The 18,768-nt window shown below is 42.9% G+C and overlaps 1 protein-coding gene across 13 annotated transcripts in view; it reads left to right on the top strand.

The window, feature by feature from the left end:
* Nucleotides 1–18,768, top strand: part of ddx4 (DEAD (Asp-Glu-Ala-Asp) box polypeptide 4) — a 124,077-nt gene that overhangs the window by 43,277 nt on the left and 62,032 nt on the right. For 12 of the 13 annotated variants that reach the window (XM_069924389.1, XM_069924385.1, XM_069924396.1 and 9 more), the window contains 2 exons: nt 3,675–3,737; nt 13,031–13,093. In XM_069924389.1, coding sequence (XP_069780490.1) covers nt 3,675–3,737; nt 13,031–13,093 — 126 coding nt within the window. The remainder of the gene's footprint in view (nt 1–3,674; nt 3,738–13,030; nt 13,094–18,768) is intronic. The other variant, XM_069924395.1, reaches the window with a different exon arrangement.

Here is an 18,768-nt window from a genome sequence, read left to right on the forward strand (position 1 = left end):
CCTCTCTCACTTTCATTTGTCTAGTATCACATCACCTTCTGGCCCGTGCCCAGACATTCCCCTCCCACTTTTTTATGCTTGTTGTCCTCCTTTCCCATCTTGGCTGAGAAAAAGTATCCAGAACCCAAATACTGAATGCCCATTTCTCCCCTTGGATTTTGCTTCCAGCTTTTTAAAAAATATTTTATTTTTTAGAAAACAAAGTAATAACCACAATTTCAGAATTTGAACTAACAAATTATCAAAAAGCATAGAAAAAAAACTACAAGATTTAAAAAAATCTTCAAACCTAACCCCCTCTACCCCTCCCCTTAACCTAAATCTACCCACTTATTCCCCATAAAAAAGAAAAAAAAAGATAAGAACCATTTAGTTTTCAATGTGGAGATCCAGCCCCATGCAACCAGTTTCAGATTTTCAAATTAAAATAATCCATATATGGACTCCAAATCTTTTTAAATCTATAATATTGATCTCTTAAATTATGTTATCTTCTCCATTGGAATGCATGACCTAATTTCTGAAAGCCATCTTTGTAAGCTAAGCTCCATCTGATCTTTCCATGAAACAGACATGCATTTCCTTGCTACAGCTAAAGCCAATCTTAAAAATGCCATTTGAAATTAATGTAATAAAGCCATTTCAGTGAGGTCCCCAATTAAAAAGATCTTTGGGTCTACAGAAAAATGTATTTTCAAGATTTCCTGCAGTCTCTTAATTTAGTCCAAAAACCTTTAATCTTATCACATCCCCAAACTGAATCCAAAAATGTACCCTTTTGCTCATTGCGTCGAAAACTCAAATCTAAAGCACCCAATTTATATCGTTTCAACTGTTCAGGAGTTGAATATAATTGATATATAAAATTACCCAACATTAACTAACTTTGCCATAGTATCCTTATTAATCTTTCTCCAATTATTTATATCAATCTGAATCCCCAAATTTTTCTCCCATTTAATTTGTGATTTATGCAAATCCACTGTAGATATTTGTAATAATTTGTACATTTCTGAAATATCCTTTCTTTCCTCCATCTCGAATTAATACCTCAAATAATAATTCTTTAGGTAATTCTAAATGTCTCCCTAAACAATCATACAACGTTGATCTAAGTTGATAATACAAAAAAAAGTATTGTTAGGAATTTGGTATTTCTCCTTCAACCTATCAATTGATAAAAAGAGACTCACCTCAAAACAGTCATTTATTGTTCTTATTCCTTTCTGGTTCCAAATTTTAAGGAGGTTATTGTTCATCGTGAAAAACAAACTCTTAATTTGCAACAAAGGAGTATATCCAGATAATCCACCTGGCATTCCTATAATTTTAGTAATCACCTCCCACATACTTATCAATTGAAAGAAAACCAGAGATTTATAATTATTAACAGTTTTATTCATCCACATAAATAAAATGCTCTCTTCTAATCTCTCCAGAACCCAAATACTGTACGCCCATTTCTCCCTTGGATTTTGCCTGACCCACTGCATTCTCAAATTTACAGTATCCCAGATCCCTTGCTTACAAACCATTGGTCACATTACTGCTGATGGACTGTTAGTTTGAATTGACAAGAAAAGATGCAGGGAAATTTTACCAGAATATTACTCAGGATGGAATATTTTGCCTACGAGGAGAAACTTCATAGGCTAAGTTCATTCTTCAGAACAGAAACCCAACACTCATTAAAAAGGAATAGTTTCTCGCTATCCTATTTTTGAGCCCATTCTAATTGTTCAAAATGAGAAAGAACACAATAAATACCCATAAATATTAGTTGCAGATCAAATCTACAACATTTTTGCAAGATGGTGAGCAACCAGCTGTTGCGGTACACACAGATATCAATGACATAGATAAGAAAAGGGATGAAAGTCCTGAAGAGGGGATTGAAGTTAAAAAGGAAGCCGAAAAGCAGGACACAAGTGTACTCTTCTCTGGAATACTGTCTGTACCTCAAGGTAGTGAGAACAGAGGGATCTGGACCAGCTGGAAAAATGGGATGAAACATGGCAAGTGGAATTTTATGCAGATAACTGAGGTGTTGCATTTTGGAAGGACAAACCAAGAAAGGACATGTGCAATAAATGGTAGGTCCCTGTAAATGGTAGGTCCCTGAGGAGTGCAGTAAAGCAAAGGGATCTGGGATTGCAGACACATGATAGTGTGTATGATAGTGGAGTTACAGGTGGATAGGGTTGTAAAGGGGTCTTTTGGCATATTGGCCTTCATAAATCAAAGTACCAATATGCTTAATGTCTATTTGGATAATGTCCAACTGCATAAGCATCCGTGGTCCCATAATTATTCCAGCAAGTCTGCAGCAATTAAAAAAAAAGCCAATGCTTAGCTATAGGAAATCGTATACCCACACTGATTCCACAGCCTGTGTTGGTCCCCACATTGATCCCTACTAACAAATAAAGTTTACAGGTACACTACAGTATCCCACGTCGCAATTTGACAGTACATTTTGTCGACATTAAACGGTGCATACCTGTATTGAGTATAGGAGCTGGGATTTTTTAGTAAAGTTGTATAAGACATTGGTGAGGCCAAATTTGGAGTATTGTGCGCAGGTTTGGTCACCTCATAATAGGAAGGGTATCAATAAGATGGAAAGTGCAGAGAAGATTTACTAAGATGTTGCCTGGACTTAAGGAACTGAGTTACAGGGAAAGGTCATGACTTTATTCCCTGGAGCATAGAAGAATGAGGTAAAATTTGATAGAGATATGTAAAATTATGAGGGGGAGACAGAGTAAATGGTAGGCTTTTTTCATTGAGGGTAAATGAGATACAAACCAGAGGACATTGGTTAAAGAGGAAATATTTAGGCAGAACCTCTGCACCAAAGTCTGGAGGAAAGCCGTGCAGAGACACAGAACTTTCAGAAGAACCTAGTAGCCTGAATAATCCTGAGATTGGTTCATCTTGGAAGCTAAGCAGGCTCAGGCCTAGTCAGTACTGCCTAGTGAGGGGTGCTGGACAAGGTGGCAACTCTCTGCCTTATGTTAGACAAAGTTTAAGAATTTCATGTTACATTCTAAATGTAGTATTAAGAGAAATAATGGAACCATTGCCTCCTTACAGTGTGCGATTGGAACCCTAAGTCTGGTCCCAAATGCTGGCACTGTAATGGTGTTGCACTCACTGTGACGCCAACTGCGCTGGCCCTAGTGAAATGTTGCTTTTACAATTTGAAATTTGTGTATTTTTTTTGTCTATTATTTTATTCTTATTTATTTTCCTTTTGGTGGTGGTTTGAATTCTGGTTACCAGGGGTTTTACTGTATTATTTTCATTAAGTCGAGAGTGTAGCTGACTGGGAAAGTGGAGTAGTGCTGGTATGTTTGTGGATGCTGTTTGACGTAATCAGTTAAGGGCATTTATTTTTTTCTTGCACACTTACCTTCTAGTACATTATTTTTCTGATATCAAGTGAAAAGAATTGTCGACTTAACTGTCTTCGTTCCATCGCCACTTCCACGCTCTATCTCTATTTACTCAAATATCTGAACTTCCATTACTGAATCAAGATGGTCATCATTCCAGATGCTCTGACTTTGAGGGTGAAATCTTTTATTTTTGGTCTTTGATCAGAGTTTTAACTTGTCATCAGATCAATCACTTTTACAATAAATAAGCTTGTATTTTTGAATAACCTGTAGGTGATGGTGGATTTGGTTCAAATCGAGGGAAAACTGGATTTGGTTCTGCTTCGACAACAAAAGGTGAGATATTCATGTTGCACAAATCTAATTTTTAGCATCTCTTATTTTTACATCTGCTTCTGCTTGTAGTTTATTTCCTAATTTGTAAGGCCGTTCGCTACCAGGGCTAGTTTAGGATTCTGTGGAAGCACATGTACCCTGATCCATATTGAGCTGAACACTCTTTAACCAGAGCTGATGGTTTATAATTTGTCTTATTTGGAGTTCCATATTCATATAAAGTGATTAGTTTTTTGCACCTGGAAGGAGTCATTTATACAGGTGATCTTCATTCATGGACTAGTGATTGAGGGGGTGGGGGAGAAATCAACATTGGCAGGAATATAAAAACAGAAAGCAAAAAATTTTATAAATGTATAAAGCAAGAGGGTGGCCAGAGTTAACATAGGATCCTTGGAGGATGAGAAAGGAAAACTGGTAGCAAAAAATGAGGAAATGGCTGAGGCATTGAACAAATATTTTGTGTCAGTCTTCACGGTGGAAGACACGTCCAGCATGCCCAAGTGCGGAGTTAAGGATGCAAATGTTGGGGAGGGCCTTGATAAAATAGTTTTTACAAAGGAAGTAGTGATGGAGAAAGTAATGGGACTAAAGCCAGACAAATCACCTAGTCCTGATGATATGCATCCAAGGGTTCTGAAGGAAATGGCAGAAGTTATAGTTGATGGATTGGTGGTCATATACCAAAATTCCTTGGATTCTGGGCAGGTCCCGGCAGACTGGAAGACAGCAAATGTCACGCCACTTTTTAAGAAGGGTTGTAGGCAGAAGACTGGAAATTATCGGCCAATTAGCTTGACGTCTTTAGTTGGAAAAAATGCTTGAAGCCGTCATTAAAGATGAAATAGTGAAACTTTTGGAATGCAAGGGTTCAATCAGGCAGACGCAGCATGGTTTTAGAAAGGGAAGATCTTGTTTGACAAACTTGTTAGGATTCTTTGAGGATATAATGGGTGCGGTGGATGGAGGGGAACAGGTTGATGTTTTATATTTGGATTTCCAGAAAGCGTTGATAAGGTGCCGCACAAGAGACTTATCAGTTACAGGAAAGTGGAGTCCGGGGAAGTATATTGGCCTGGATTTAAAATTGGTTGTCTGACAGGAGGCAGAGAGTTGGAATAAATGGGAGTTTTTCAGGTTGGCAGAGAGTGGTAAGTGGGGAGCCGCAGGGGTCGGTGTTAGGCCACAACTGTTCATCATTTACATTGATGACTTGGAGGAGGGGACAAAATATGGTGTAGGAAAGTTTGCAGATGACACCAAATTGAGTGGAAGAGCAAATTGTAATGAGGATGTGGAGAGTCTGCAGAGGGATATAGTTAAGCTGGATGAGTGGGCAAAGGTCTGGCAGATGGAGTACAATGTAAGTAAGTGTGAGGTTATCCACTTCGGCAAGAAAAATAAAAGAGCTGAATATTATTTAAAGGGTGAAAAACTACAGCATGCTGTTGTGCAGAGGGACTTGGGAGTGCTTGTGCATGAATCGCAAAAAGTTAGGTTGCAGGTGCAGTAGGTTACTAAGAAGGCAAATGGAATGTTGGCCTTCATCGCTAGAGGAATTGAATTCAGGAGTAGGGAGGTAATGTTGCAACTGTATAAGGTGCTGGTGAGACCGCACCTGGAGTACTGTGGCCAGTTCTGGTCTCCATATTTGAGGAAGGATATACTGGCTTTGGAGACGGTCCAGAGGAGGTTTACTAGATTGATCCCTGGGATGAAGGGGTTGACTTATGATGAAAGATTAAATCGTCTAGTATTGTATTCGCTCGAGTTCAGAAGAATGAGATGAGATCTTATAGAAACATATAGGATTATGAAGGGTATGGATAGGATAGATGTAGGAAGGTTTTTTGAGCTGGCCGGGGAAACTAAAACGAGAGGACACAGTCTCAAGATTCAGGGGAGTAGATTTAGGACAGAGATGAGGAAAAATAGTTTTTCCCAGAGAGTAGTGAATGTTTGGAATTCTCTAACCAGGGAAGTGGTTGAAGCTGCTTCATTAAACATATTTAAAATTCAGTTAGATAAATTTTTACACGATAGAGGAATTGGGGGATATGGGGAGAAGGCAGGTAGGTGGAGTTAGGTCATAAATTAGATCAGCCATGATCTTATTGAATGGCGGAGCAGGCTCGATGGGCCATTTTTGGCCTATTCCTGTTCCTACTTCCTATGTTCCTATGGAAGATGATCAAGGCTACTAAGTGTGGAATTTGTAGGATGTTTATTTGGGCAAATTATTTTAATACTGATGAACTATTTGAAACTGTACTTAGCAAGCGAACAACAGTAAAGAAATTACTGACTGCCAACACCACTTGCATTGCATGATACTTGGGTGTACTCTGTGCTACTTGCTGTCTTTCATTGTTCTGACCTTTGATATACAATTATACTGACTATAAAAACTGACTATAATTTAAATATGACGTGTTGCCATGCGGGGAACGCTCACTTCCAGTTACGTATGCACCGGCTTCTGAAAGTGACGTTAGCTTGTCTCTGCGTCACTCCTCGGCTGGCGGCGCAGCACTTGGAAGTGGGGGGCGGGTTTCCCTTAGTTTGCATGTGCCGTCAACCACGGGTAGCTTCACTGTATTGAAGGACAACCTGCGCCATCTGGGATGGTGATTGTTGCGGCGATTCGGCTTGTCCACCTACGTGGTTGCTTGGTCTGCTACACCCCCCCCTCCCAAGAATTATCACCACCCCTGAGCGGTTTAACTTAGACTCTGGGCAGTCGGCCTCTGCGTCTGACCTGGGGATCCGGGGCTGGCAGTTCAGTGTCCAGGTGTGCAGTTTTGAGGCGGTTGACTGTGAATCCAGTCGGCTGCCAAATGAAAACGTTGTGGGTGGACTTCATGTCTGCGAGGATGTGGCTGGGTGGTGAGCTTTGTCGAGATGGTGGTGCGGGGTCCCGTTACCCGCTTGCACCCTCAGCCTCTAAGGATATGGGCCAGGGGGAGTGGTTGAAATAGATGTCCCTAGGAATGGTCAGTGGGAAAGTGTACACCATCTCTGGATGAAGCTTACAGGTCCTCCTTCGGTGCTTTGAAGTACCCACAGGAGCGCCTCCACCCAATTAGTTAAATGCAGCCAGGCTTTCAAGGTGGCCTTTAGGTGGTGGTGGAAACGCTTGACCAGGCACTTTGCTTGGGGGTGGTAGGCCATGGTGTGGTGTACTTAACTGCTGCAGAATTTAGTCAGGTTGGACCAGAACAAGGAGGTGAACTGTGCCCTTCGGTAGGAGGTGGTGTGGGTCGGGATTCTGAAGTGTGTGACCCAGGTGGATAGGAAAGTCCTGGCACCCATCTCCGTGTCACACGCAGGCGTAGGTATTGCCTCTGGCCAGCGGATAAAACTGTCAATCGTTGTGAACAAGTACAGCATTCCCTGGCTCACAGGCGTGCACACGCTTGAATCAGCGTTACGCTGGCTTGAAATTCTGGAGTGGGGCTTTCGTATGCTGGTGTACAGTGACACTGGTTCTTTGAGCAGGTTCAGGCCCACAGGGTCATGTCTCGGTGTAGGCCATGCCACATGAACTTGTTGGATTGCAGGTGGACCGTGGACCTTGTGGAGGGGTGGGATAGACCATGGATCTGGTCAAAAACACCATCGCCAGGTTGCAGGTAGGATAGGTCTGGGAAAACCTGTAGGGATGTCGCACAGCAGAGATGGGCCTCCTGGTGAGGGGCAGAAATCACTGACCTTCAGGCTGGTGATGGCTGTCCGGTAGGGCTGGATGTTCGCGTCCTCTGGTCCTGAGGTTGCGGCGATCGTGGGTCCGGACAGCGCATCGGCCACCACGTTTAACTTGCCTATGACGTGGCAAATATCCGTGGTATACTCTTAAGATGTAGGAGAGGTGCTGCTGTTGTCTCACCGACCATGGATTCGAGACCACGCCGAGTGCGTAGCTTAGTGATTTGTAGTCCATGTAGACGGTGAAAACCCTTCCCTCTTGCATGTACCAGAAATGCCGTATTGCCAGGTACAGGGCCAACAGTTCGCAGTTGAATGTGCTGTATTTTAGCTCTGGCATTTGAAGGTGCTTACTGAAGAAAGCAAGTGGTTGTCAACCCATTTCTCCAGCACTGCTCTGTCTGACGCATCTGTTGTTAGGGCCAGTGGGGAGGTAGTCTGGGTGTGCCAGCACCATGGCCCTTGCAGGTGATGTTTTTGTGGTGTGGAAGGCTTCTGTAGCGTCTGGCAACCACTGGAGTGCTTGTCATCGAGCTAGACGAGGTTGAACAGAGGCTGTATGAACTTCCCGGTAGGAAGCAATAATAGAAGTTGACCATCCCCAGGAACTCCTGTAGGCCTTTGGTCGTGTTCAGCTTGGGGAAATTCTGAATGGCTTCTACCTTGTCAGGCAATGGCATGGCTCCCTCTGGTGTGATGTCGTGTCCCAAGAAGTCTGTTGTCTAAGCTGAACTGGCATTTGGCCAGGTTTACTGTGAACCCAAACTGCTGCAGTCTGTTGAACAATAAGGTCAAATGCATGCTGTGAGTGCTGGCATCAGGGCTGGCGATGAGGATGTCATCTAAGTAGACAAAGATGAAATCGAGGTCCCTGCTGACCACGTCCTTTAGTTACTGGAACATCTGGGCCGTGTTTTTTTAAGCCTGAGGGCATCTGCATGAACTCGAAGGTTGAAGGGTGTGATGATTGCTGTTTTTGGAATGTTGCTGGGGTGTACTGGGATCTGGTGGTATCCTTTGACGAGGTCCACCTTGGAGAAAACTCTGCAGCCCTTGTAGCCTTATGGCAAAGTCCTGGACATGTGGGATGGGTTATCTGTCTGGGACTGTCACCTTGTTTAGCCGTCTTTAGTCTCCACGTGGGCACCAACTGCCGGAGCTCTTCTACACCATGTGGAGTGGGGAGGCCCACAGACTGAATGGCGGATGATCTCCCGCTCCTCCATGGTGGCGAATTTGGCCTTAGCTTGTTGGAGCTTGTCTTGCGTGAGACACCGGGCCCATGCGTCCACTGGGGGCCTGGTGGACTCTATATGGTCCTCCACACCATGTGGCAGGTTAGAGTCATGGAACTTTGGGGCCAGTATGGCTGGGTACCTGGCCAGTAGGCAGGTGTACTCATCGCTGTTCAGTGCGTGGATCCTTAATGGGAGGAAGGTTGGTGTGGGGGGTAGACTGGAACATGGTAGCATTCACTAACTGGCATCTCGTCGTGTCCACCAGCAGTTCGTGTGTCTGTAGAAAGTCTGCTTCAAGTAGTGCCTGTCCCACAGCTGCGATTGTGTACTCCCACTGCAGCGATGTGGATGGTGACCAGGTGGGTTCCATAGCTTGGGATGGAGGATCTGTTGGCCACTTACAGGTGGAAGCCCTTAGAGTTGTGTCTGGCCTCGAAATAAGTCAATGAGATGAGGCTGATTTCTGTGCCCGTGTCGACTAGGAATTCCCTTTGATCCGTTGGTCTCTGAGGTAGAGAAGGCCTTTCAGAGCGCCAACTGCCGAGGCCATCATATGCGGCTGGCTTGCCTCTTTCCCATTGCAGTGTTAGGTTTGGCTGTGGGGTATTAGCATGGGTGGGGGGGGGGTCACTGCTGGGGTTCCGGTCCCATTGGAGGTGTTAGAAACAGTATTCACTGTGCTCTCTGTGCCTCTTGCATTGCTGCTGTGCCACGGCTACTGTTGGGGTTTGCGGCAGGCTGGTCGCGGTGGCAGCACTGACAGTGTAGATGTGCTGCACATGGAGTGGGCTGTGGTGTGTGGAAGAGCCTGTCTGCCTCCTTGGCTATCAGGTGTGGGGTGTTGAAATCCATGTCTGAAGTCCATGAGGAAATCTGTACTGGCAGCTTGGAGAGGAACAGGGCCTCTAAGAGGAAACAGTCTGTTTGCCCACCTGCTACAGCCACCATCTTGTGCATGAGCTCGGAGGGATTCCTGTTGATTAGGCCCTGCATGTTTAAGAATCGAATAGCGTGCTCATGCCAGCTGAGTTCTAGGGAGTCGAGGAGGAATTGCTGGAACTACTCGTACTTGCACACCATCCACAAAGGAGCTAACTTTGGCAGCGGTGGCAATGTCCAGAACGCTGACAACGTGGCAGAACTTGTGTCTTCTGAGACTATTCCCCTGATGTGGAACTGGGACTCAGCCAGTTGCAGCCAGTTCCTGGGCTGGTTTGCCCAGAAGGGCAGAAAATGAACGCCCACCGTGTTGGTCGCAGCCGTTGCAAATGTAGTGGTAGTGGATTGTTGCAAGTTCTACGATGTTGGAACTGTCGGGATCACCACTGTAGCGACTACTGTGGCAGTGCTACGAAATGAAGAGATGGCCACACAGTACATGGGTGAACAAAAAAACTGACTTAATTATTTGAATTCACCGCATTGCCCCGTGGGGAAATGTCCACTTCTGGTGACGTATGCGCTGGCTTCCGGAAGTGAGATCAGCACCCCTGCTCCACTCGGCCGGTGGTGCGCCACATGAGAGCGGAGAATTCCCTTAGCTCGCACTGCTGGCTTCTCTGTAGTGAAGGAGGGCCCATGCTATCTTGGGATGGCGGACTATTGTGGCAATTCAGCCTGTCCACCTGCGCAGTTGCTCTGCCTGTTACACCATATCTCAGGTTAGAACATTGAAAGACAGCAATAGTGAACTGGATTTGACAATGGCTGTACATGTGTATGGAATAAAGTTATCTCGGACACAGGCTGTGAAAAGTTTTCTAAGGAAAACCTTTATTTGCAAACATGATATGGAGAATCTATTCTAAGAATTGAGCTATAGCCTCTGAATTGTAAGAAAAAGAGCACATTTGTATCCAAATGACAAGTGATAAAAATGCATTTTCCTATAGAGAACAAGGAGTTTTACAACTCTTTTTCAGCATCAATTGGTTCGAAGGTCATTTGGCTTATAGCAGAATGTGCTTTTGAAAAAACAAGCTGGTGTCACATCTACCTCGAGGTGCAACATAATTTGAGTTAGCTAAGGGAGCAATAAGTGGGAGGGCTAGAAAACAAATTGACCATTTCTTAGGAGCAGACAATACATGGTTCCCTGCAGAAAAATCTTGAATTTTTCTCACACAACTGAAGAAGCCAGAGAGTATTGGTAGATGATTGCTTCTCAGACTGGAGGCCTTTAACTAGTGGTGAGCCTCAGGGATTGGTGCTGGATCATTGTTGTTTGTCATCGATATCAATGGTCTGGATGATGATGTGATAATTTGGATCAGCAAGTTTGCAGATGATACTAATATTAGAGGTGTTGTGGACAGCAAATAAGGTTTTCAAAGCTTGCAGAGGGACCTGAACCAGCTGGAAAAATGGGATGTACATGATGAATGAGCAGTGTAGTAGAATAGAGGGACCTGGCAATACAGATGCACAATTCCATGAAAGTGGTGTCACAGGTGGATAGGGTTGTAAAAAGAGCTTTTGGCATATTGGCCTTCATAAATCAAAGTACAGGTATGTGCTGCTTATTGTCCATTAGGGCAACATCTGACTGCATATAGGCCAATGATCCCATAATTATTCAAGCAAGTTCACAGCAATTAAGAAAAAGAGCTTTCAGAAATTCTACACTGTTAAGGGGTTATATAATATATAAATATGTTTTTAAAAGATTGTGGGGGTTTAGTGTGTTGGTCACTTCACAGAGAAACACTTCACAAAAGAGATCTAATTTGAAATGCAACAGCTTTGCATAAGGGGAGACTTCATCTCCACAGTGACTTAGTAGAAACTTTGAAGAATCCCAATGGAGACTTCACAAGTAGGTGGTAATGGACTGATGCTGTGGAGTAAATGGACTATTGTCTTTAAAGCAACAGATGGCCAAGCTCCATAAACTGATTCCACAGTCTGGTTGCAGTTTGCTGTTCTCAGAGGGGTCGTGTGGTTTTGCAAACAGAAAGGAGGAAAAAAATACCAAACAGGCTTCTTGGAGCGAGCGCAAGAGAAAACTGAGTTGAGCAGCAGCAGCTGGGACTGGAACATGGCAAGCTGGCAAACTTGTGGAAAACCCCATTTTGAAAACTGGTTGAGAGTTCTGAGTTCAGTCTGTTGAAAACCCTTGTGGCTATCACAAGAGGAAATGGCTGGCAAGAGTGTTTCTCTTGAAATAAGGGAAACGAGAGGAAATCTGTCGTGACCTGGAAGATGTTATCATTTGGAAAACCCATGGTGGGGCAAGTTTCCTTGGCAAGACACTGAAGTGGTTAATCATAGGGAATCAGTTTGTGTGTGTCCAATGAGCAACAAATTTCTCTCTCTGAAACCAACAAGAACCTTCCTGAGTGGTAACCAATTACCTTGAAGCAGCAGAGCTTGTTGAAAATTCATAAATGTTAAATTCTGTGCACAGTATAAGAATTGCCTGACACTGGTGAACTTGGAGAAGTGAGATTGGACTGTGAATCAAAGAACTTTCTTGAACATAGACACATTACATACACGTGAGCTTAGAGTTAGAAGTGGGTTAAGTTAGTAGTAATCAGTTAGTTTGATCCTAATTTAAAAAGTGAATAAAAAGTTTACAGATGCGCAACAGTATCCCATATAGCTTTGGTAAGTACATAATATGGTGTTCGCACAACTTTTGCATTGCATACGCCCAATTTCACAGAACGCATCATGGATGTTAAGCGGCGCATACCTGTATTGAGTATAGGAGTTGGGATGTTTTGGTAAAGTTGAAAATATTGGTGAGGCCAAATTTGGAGTATTGTTCAGATTTGGTTACCTAACTACAGGAAAGGTATCAATAAGAGAAAGTGCAGAGAAGATTTACTAGGATGTTGCCCAGACTTCAGGAACTGAATTACAGGGAAAGGTTAAACAGGTCAGTACTCTTCCCTGGAGCGTAATTTTTATCTATTATTTGATTCTTATTAATTTTGATAGTTTAATATTCTTTATTTCATTCCGGACACCAGGGCTTTTACTGTACTGTATTATTTTCACTAAATCTAGAGTGTAGCTGACTGGGATAAGTGGGATGATGCTGGTGTGTCTGTGGATGCTGTTTGACATACCAGTTAAGGGAATTGATGATTCTTACACACTCAACTTCTAGTAAATTATTTTTCTTATTTCAGGTGAAAAGAATTGTAGACTTAGTTAACTGTCTTTGCTCCATCCACACTGCCTCATATTTCTGAGCTTCCATCATTGAATCAAAATCAAGATGGTTATTATTCTAGATACTCTGGCTTTGAGGGTGAAATCTTGCATTTTTGGTCTTTGATTGTTTTAACTTGTCGCCAGATTTTTACGATAAATAAGTTTGTATTTTTGAATGACCTGTAGGTGATGGTGGATTTGTTTTAAATCGTGGGAAAACTGGATTTGGTTCTGCTTCAACAACAAGAGGTGAGATGTATATGTTGCACAAATCTAATTTTTAACTATTCTTATTTTTGCATCTGCTTCTGCTTTTAGTTTGCTAATTTGTAAGGCTGTTCGCTACCAGGGCTAGTTTAGGATTCTGTGGAAGCACATGTTCCCTGATCCATATTGAGCTGATGATTGCTCTGAACACTCTTTAACCAGAGCTGATGGTTTATAATCATCTTATTTGGAGTTCTATATTCATGTAAAATGATTAGCTTTTTGCAGCTAGAAGGAGTCATTCATTGATGGGGTGGGGAAGAAATCAACATTGGCTCGCAGATGATCAAGGCTACTGTGGAATTTGCAGGATGTTTCTTTGGGCAAATTATCTGAGATCTGATGAAGCCTTGGAAACTGAACTTACCAAGCAAACAACACTAAAGAAATTACTGACTGCAAACACTACTTGTGGTATTGCATCATACTTTGATGTGCTCTGTGCTGCTTTCTGTCTTTCATTATTCTGACCTGTGTTATACAATTATATTGTGTATCACAGGTCAGGTCAGTCCAATGAAAGACAGCAGTTGTGAACTAGTTTCAACAATGGCTATACAGGTGAAACCAGAGAGTAGTGGTGGATGATTGTTTCTCACACTGGAGTCCTATGTGCCTCAAGGATCAGTGCTGGGATCATTGTTGTTTGTCATCTGTATCAATGATGTTTTCTGTCAAGGATGTGTCCGGCAAGTGAAAGGCATTCAAAGGTGAGATTTTGAGGGTGCAGAGTTTGCATGTTCCTACCAGGATTAAAGGCAAAATTAAGAGGCCTAGGGAACCTTGGTTTTCAAGGGTTAAGGAGAGAGAGAGAGAGAGGTGTATAAACAGGATAGGCAACAAGGAGTAAATTAGGTACTTGCTGAGTATAGAAAATGTAAGGAAATCAGGAAAACAAGAAGAAGGTATGAGGGTGCTTTGGCAGATAATATGAAGGTTAATCTGAAGGGTTTCTGCAAGTATATTAAGAGTAAGAGGATAACAAGGGACAAATTTGGTCCCCGAGAGGATCAGTTGTCAACTATGTATGGGGCCTCATGAAATGGGGCAGATTTAAAACTGTTTGCATTGTTCTTTACTCAAGAAACTTGAGTAGTGTGGGCGTGGTGTGATGGTGTGAGCGAAGGATGTGGGAAAGTGCCTCCATTGGGAGAATTAATAACTGAACAAAAAGTTTTTCAAAAAAATTTTTAGTAGCTAAAATCTATTTTAAGTCTTGCCTGCGCAGTTTGACTATGGCTGTGAAAAGTGAAAGCCTCCGACAACTAGAAAATTAGTTCTAAAGGAAGTTGCAGATTTGAAAAAAAAAATGGGCCTACTTCAACAATGGAGCCTCAGGCTGGATTTTCTCCTCTACGGGTGACGAGAGCAACAGCAGCAAGAGCTCAGGTGATGAGAGCGCCATCTCTCTGGGGAACTGAAGATGGCACCAGTGTCCTGAAGAAAACATTGCAGCTACACTGGAAGACTGAAAAGCCAGCTCTCACTAAGGTTGAATTTCCTTTCTATTCAGAGGTTGAGCAGGAAACTTTTTGTCATCTACTAACAATATGGAGCAGGAGGAGGAAGATCAAAGAAGACTAGGAGGAGACAAGAATAATACCAACAGGCTCAATTTCAAGAAGAGGCTGTGCAGGTAAAATTACCTGAACTTAAAAGGGCAAGGTATGGGCAGGCAATTAGGGCAACCCTAATGTGAATACTCAATTTGAATTTATTAAGAGAAATGAAGATAATTAGAGATGAAGAGATGTTAAAGTGGTTGATAAATTTAAAACAAGTTCAAAAAGTTGAAAATTTACAAGAATATCATGACGTGGATCAATGTAAAGATGTGGTTAACAAGTTGGAAGATTCCATTATGGATTGGAGTGTTGGGTGGGGGGGAAAGAATTTTACAAAAAATTGACACTAGAGAATCATAGTCGAAGAAATAATGTGATGATCGTTGGATTGCCAGAAAGTTTGAAGGTCTAATGCAGTGCAATTTAAAAAAAAAAAAAGGATTCCGGAGACCTTGGAACCTGAAAAATTTCCAAATGGACTTGAATTGGATAGAGCACGTAGAGTGCTTAGGAAGAAACTTGTATTGTTCAATTGCTGCGCTCAGTTTTGATCAGATGAATTTGTTATCAAGATGTGGAGACTTTGAGAGTAGCTGACCTGAAAGCTCATCATTTTCAGGGGTCTTGGTGTCAAAGTCTGTTCTTGGGAAGAAGGGTTATAATTTCTCTTTTTGCCATCCTGCCATACTAATTTTTTTTCCTGGGCAAAATTCTTCGACAATGAGATGGAAGCTGAACTCACTGTCATCTCCTCTCAACACAGCCTTCCTCTTCCCACCCTCCCTTCTTATTTTGACCACAAGGCTAGGCTTTATTCTAGAGACCTGACAGCCATGGCTTGTCCCTGACACCACAATCCCTTAAATTATAAGTTTTCTTCTCCAAGTACTATCTTTGTAAATTAAGATCCATTTGATCTTTCCACAAACTAGCTATCTATTTTCTCGCTTAAGCTAATCTCAAAAAAACCATTTGAAATTTATCTAATTTATAAAACCAACCCATTTCACTAATATCTCCATCATCATCTGCAAATAAACTAATCCTGTACTCCTCCAATCCTGATTTATATTAGTTTTCTGTCTTATTAATTGAGCTTAAGGTTCGATCACCAAAGCTAACAATGTTGGTGATAAAGGGCAACCCTGTCTGATAATCTCTCCAAATTAAAAGATTCAGATAAAACTCCATTTGTCATAACTGTAGCTCTAGGTTATTTGGCAAAACTCTGCATGCCAAACTGCATGAGTTTTTCAAGCTTTGTTGGGACCAAGGAAAACTGCCTCAGGATCTTCGTGATGCCACCATCATCACCCTGTACAAAAACAAAGGCGAGAAATCAGACTGCTCAAACTACAGGGGAATCACGTTGCTCTCCATTGCAGGCAAAATCTTCGCTAGGATTCTACTAAATAGAATAATACCTAGTGTCGCCGAGAATATTCTCCCAGAATCACAGTGCGGCTTTCGCGCAAACAGAGGAACTACTGACATGGTCTTTGCCCTCAGACAGCTCCAAGAAAAGTGCAGAGAACAAAACAAAGGACTCTACAACACCTTTGTTGACCTCACCAAAGCCTTCGACACCGTGAGCAGGAAAGGGCTTTGGCAAATACTAGAGCGCATCGGATGTCCCCCAAAGTTCCTCAACATGATTATCCAACTGCATGAAAACCAACAAGGTCGGGTCAGATACAGCAATGAGCTCTCTGAACCCTTCTCCATTAACAATGGCGTGAAGCAAGGCTGTGTTCTCGCACCAACCCTCTTTTCAATCTTCTTCAGCATGATGCTGAACCAAGCCATGAAAGACCCCAACAATGAAGAGGCTGTTTACATCCGGTACCACACGGATGGCAGTCTCTTCAATCTGAGGCGCCTGCAAGCTCACACCAAGACACAAGAGAAACTTGTCCGTGAACTACTCTTTGCAGACGATGCCGCTTTAGTTGCCCATTCAGAGCCAGCTCTTCAGCGCTTGACGTCCTGCTTTGCGGAAACTGCCAAAATGTTTGGCCTGGAAGTCAGCCTGAAGAAAACTGAGGTCCTCCATCAGCCAGCTCCCCACCATGACTACCAGCCCCCCCCACATCTCCATCGGGCACACAAAACTAAAAACGGTCAACCAGTTTACCTATCTCGGCTGCACCATTTCATCAGATGCAAGGATCGACAATGAGATAGACAACAGACTCGCCAAGGCAAATAGCGCCTTTCGAAGACTACACAAAAGGGTCTGGAAAAACAACCAACTGAAAAACCTCACAAAGATAAGCGTATACAGAGCCGTTGTCATACCCACACTCCTGTTCGGCTCCGAATCATGGGTCCTCTACCGGCACCACCTACGGCTCCTAGAATGCTTCCACCAGCGTTGTCTCCGCTCCATCCTCAACATCCATTGGAGCGCTTTCATCCCTAACGTCGAATTACTCGAGATGGCAGAGGTCGACAGCATCGAGTCCACGCTGCTGAAGATCCAGCTGCGCTGGATGGGTCACGTCTCCAGAATGGAGGACCATCGCCTTCCCAAGATTGTGTTATATGGCGAGCTCTCCACTGGCCACCGTGACAGAGGTGCACCAAAGAAAAGGTACAAGGACTGCCTAAAGAAATCTCTTGGCGCCTGCCACATTGACCACCGCCAGTGGGCTGATAACGCCTCAAACCGTGCATCTTGGCGCCTCACAGTTTGGCGGGCAGCAACCTCCTTTGAAGAAGACCGCAGAGCCCACCTCACTGACAAAAGGCAAAGGAGGAAAAACCCAACACCCAACCCCAACCAACCAATTTTCCCCTGCAACCGCTGCAACCGTGTCAGCCTGTCCCGCATCGGACTTGTCAGCCACAAACGAGCCTGCAGCTGACGTGGACTTTTTACCCCCTCCCTAAATCTTCGTCCGCGAAGCCAAGCCAAAGAAAAAAAAAGCTCTAGGTTATTTATGTATTGCATTAATCCAACTTACAAACATTGATCCAAACAGAAATTTCTCCAACATTTTAAATATATTAAAAAAACCCATTCCACCCTATCGAAAGCTTGTTTGGTCTATAAGAACCAGAATTCAAATGGTTTTTATCTTTTTTAAGAATTAAAGCTAGTGAAAACAATTCCAGAACAGACTGTGTATCCAAAACTTGTTGCAGAACTTCACCAAACACTGGAAGCATTAAATTTTGAAGTTTCTTATAAAATTCCACAGTAAACCTATCTTCTGGAGATTTACCATTTGGCATTGAATTTAAAAGTAATTTAATCTCTCTCAAATCAATTGGTTTGATTTGAAAAAATCAATAACCAACTGTTCCCTAGTCCAATCATTCAATACTGGTAACTCCAATCTACATAGAAACTCCTCTATTTTATCCTTGTCTTGTTGCACTTCAGAAGTATATATTTTTTTATAAAATACTTTAAACTGTTAATATCCTGAGGTCTATAACAAACCTCAAGAGTTTTTCTTTCTACCTTTATCATTCTTGACATTTGCTCAGATTTCAATTGTCATGCTAAAACTTTGTGCACTTTTTCCCCTAACTTGCATTGGGCAGCCACTGTCAGTTCACAGACTTTACCTGACACATCGTGGGCTAGCAGTCCTGGTTGCCAAAGTACAGCGAATGGATCAGTTGAAGCCCCTGCCTCAAGGGGAGGTTGGACTTGTGTTGTCCTGTGGACCAGCAGCTGTTCACTAACAGGCACATTAACAGGCAGGGAATAAAAGGTCTTTGTATGTCTGCAGTAAATCAGTCTTGAGTTGACTACCTTTGTGTGTGTTTGCCTTTATTTAGTAGCATCTACTGTAGTAGCCATTACAAATTGGTGACCCTGAAGTTGAGATTCAACGAATTTGAATCATTATGGAAAAGGAGGACATTTCAACAACAACAACTCCCGCCTCCATGACAGTTAATGCAGTTGGGCTTCATTTGCCTCCTTTCTGGACACATCAGCCTTGAATTTGGTTTCTTCAAGCTGAAACCCAGTTTCGACTTCGGGGTATAATGGTGGAAGACAAAATTTTGCCTTGTTGTGAGTACATTGGATGTAGCCACTGCATTGCGAGTAAGCAAATTTATTGCTCATCATCC

The sequence above is a fragment of the Narcine bancroftii genome, chromosome 3, assembly GCF_036971445.1.
Source record: "Narcine bancroftii isolate sNarBan1 chromosome 3, sNarBan1.hap1, whole genome shotgun sequence".
Lineage (NCBI taxonomy): Eukaryota > Metazoa > Chordata > Chondrichthyes > Torpediniformes > Narcinidae > Narcine > Narcine bancroftii.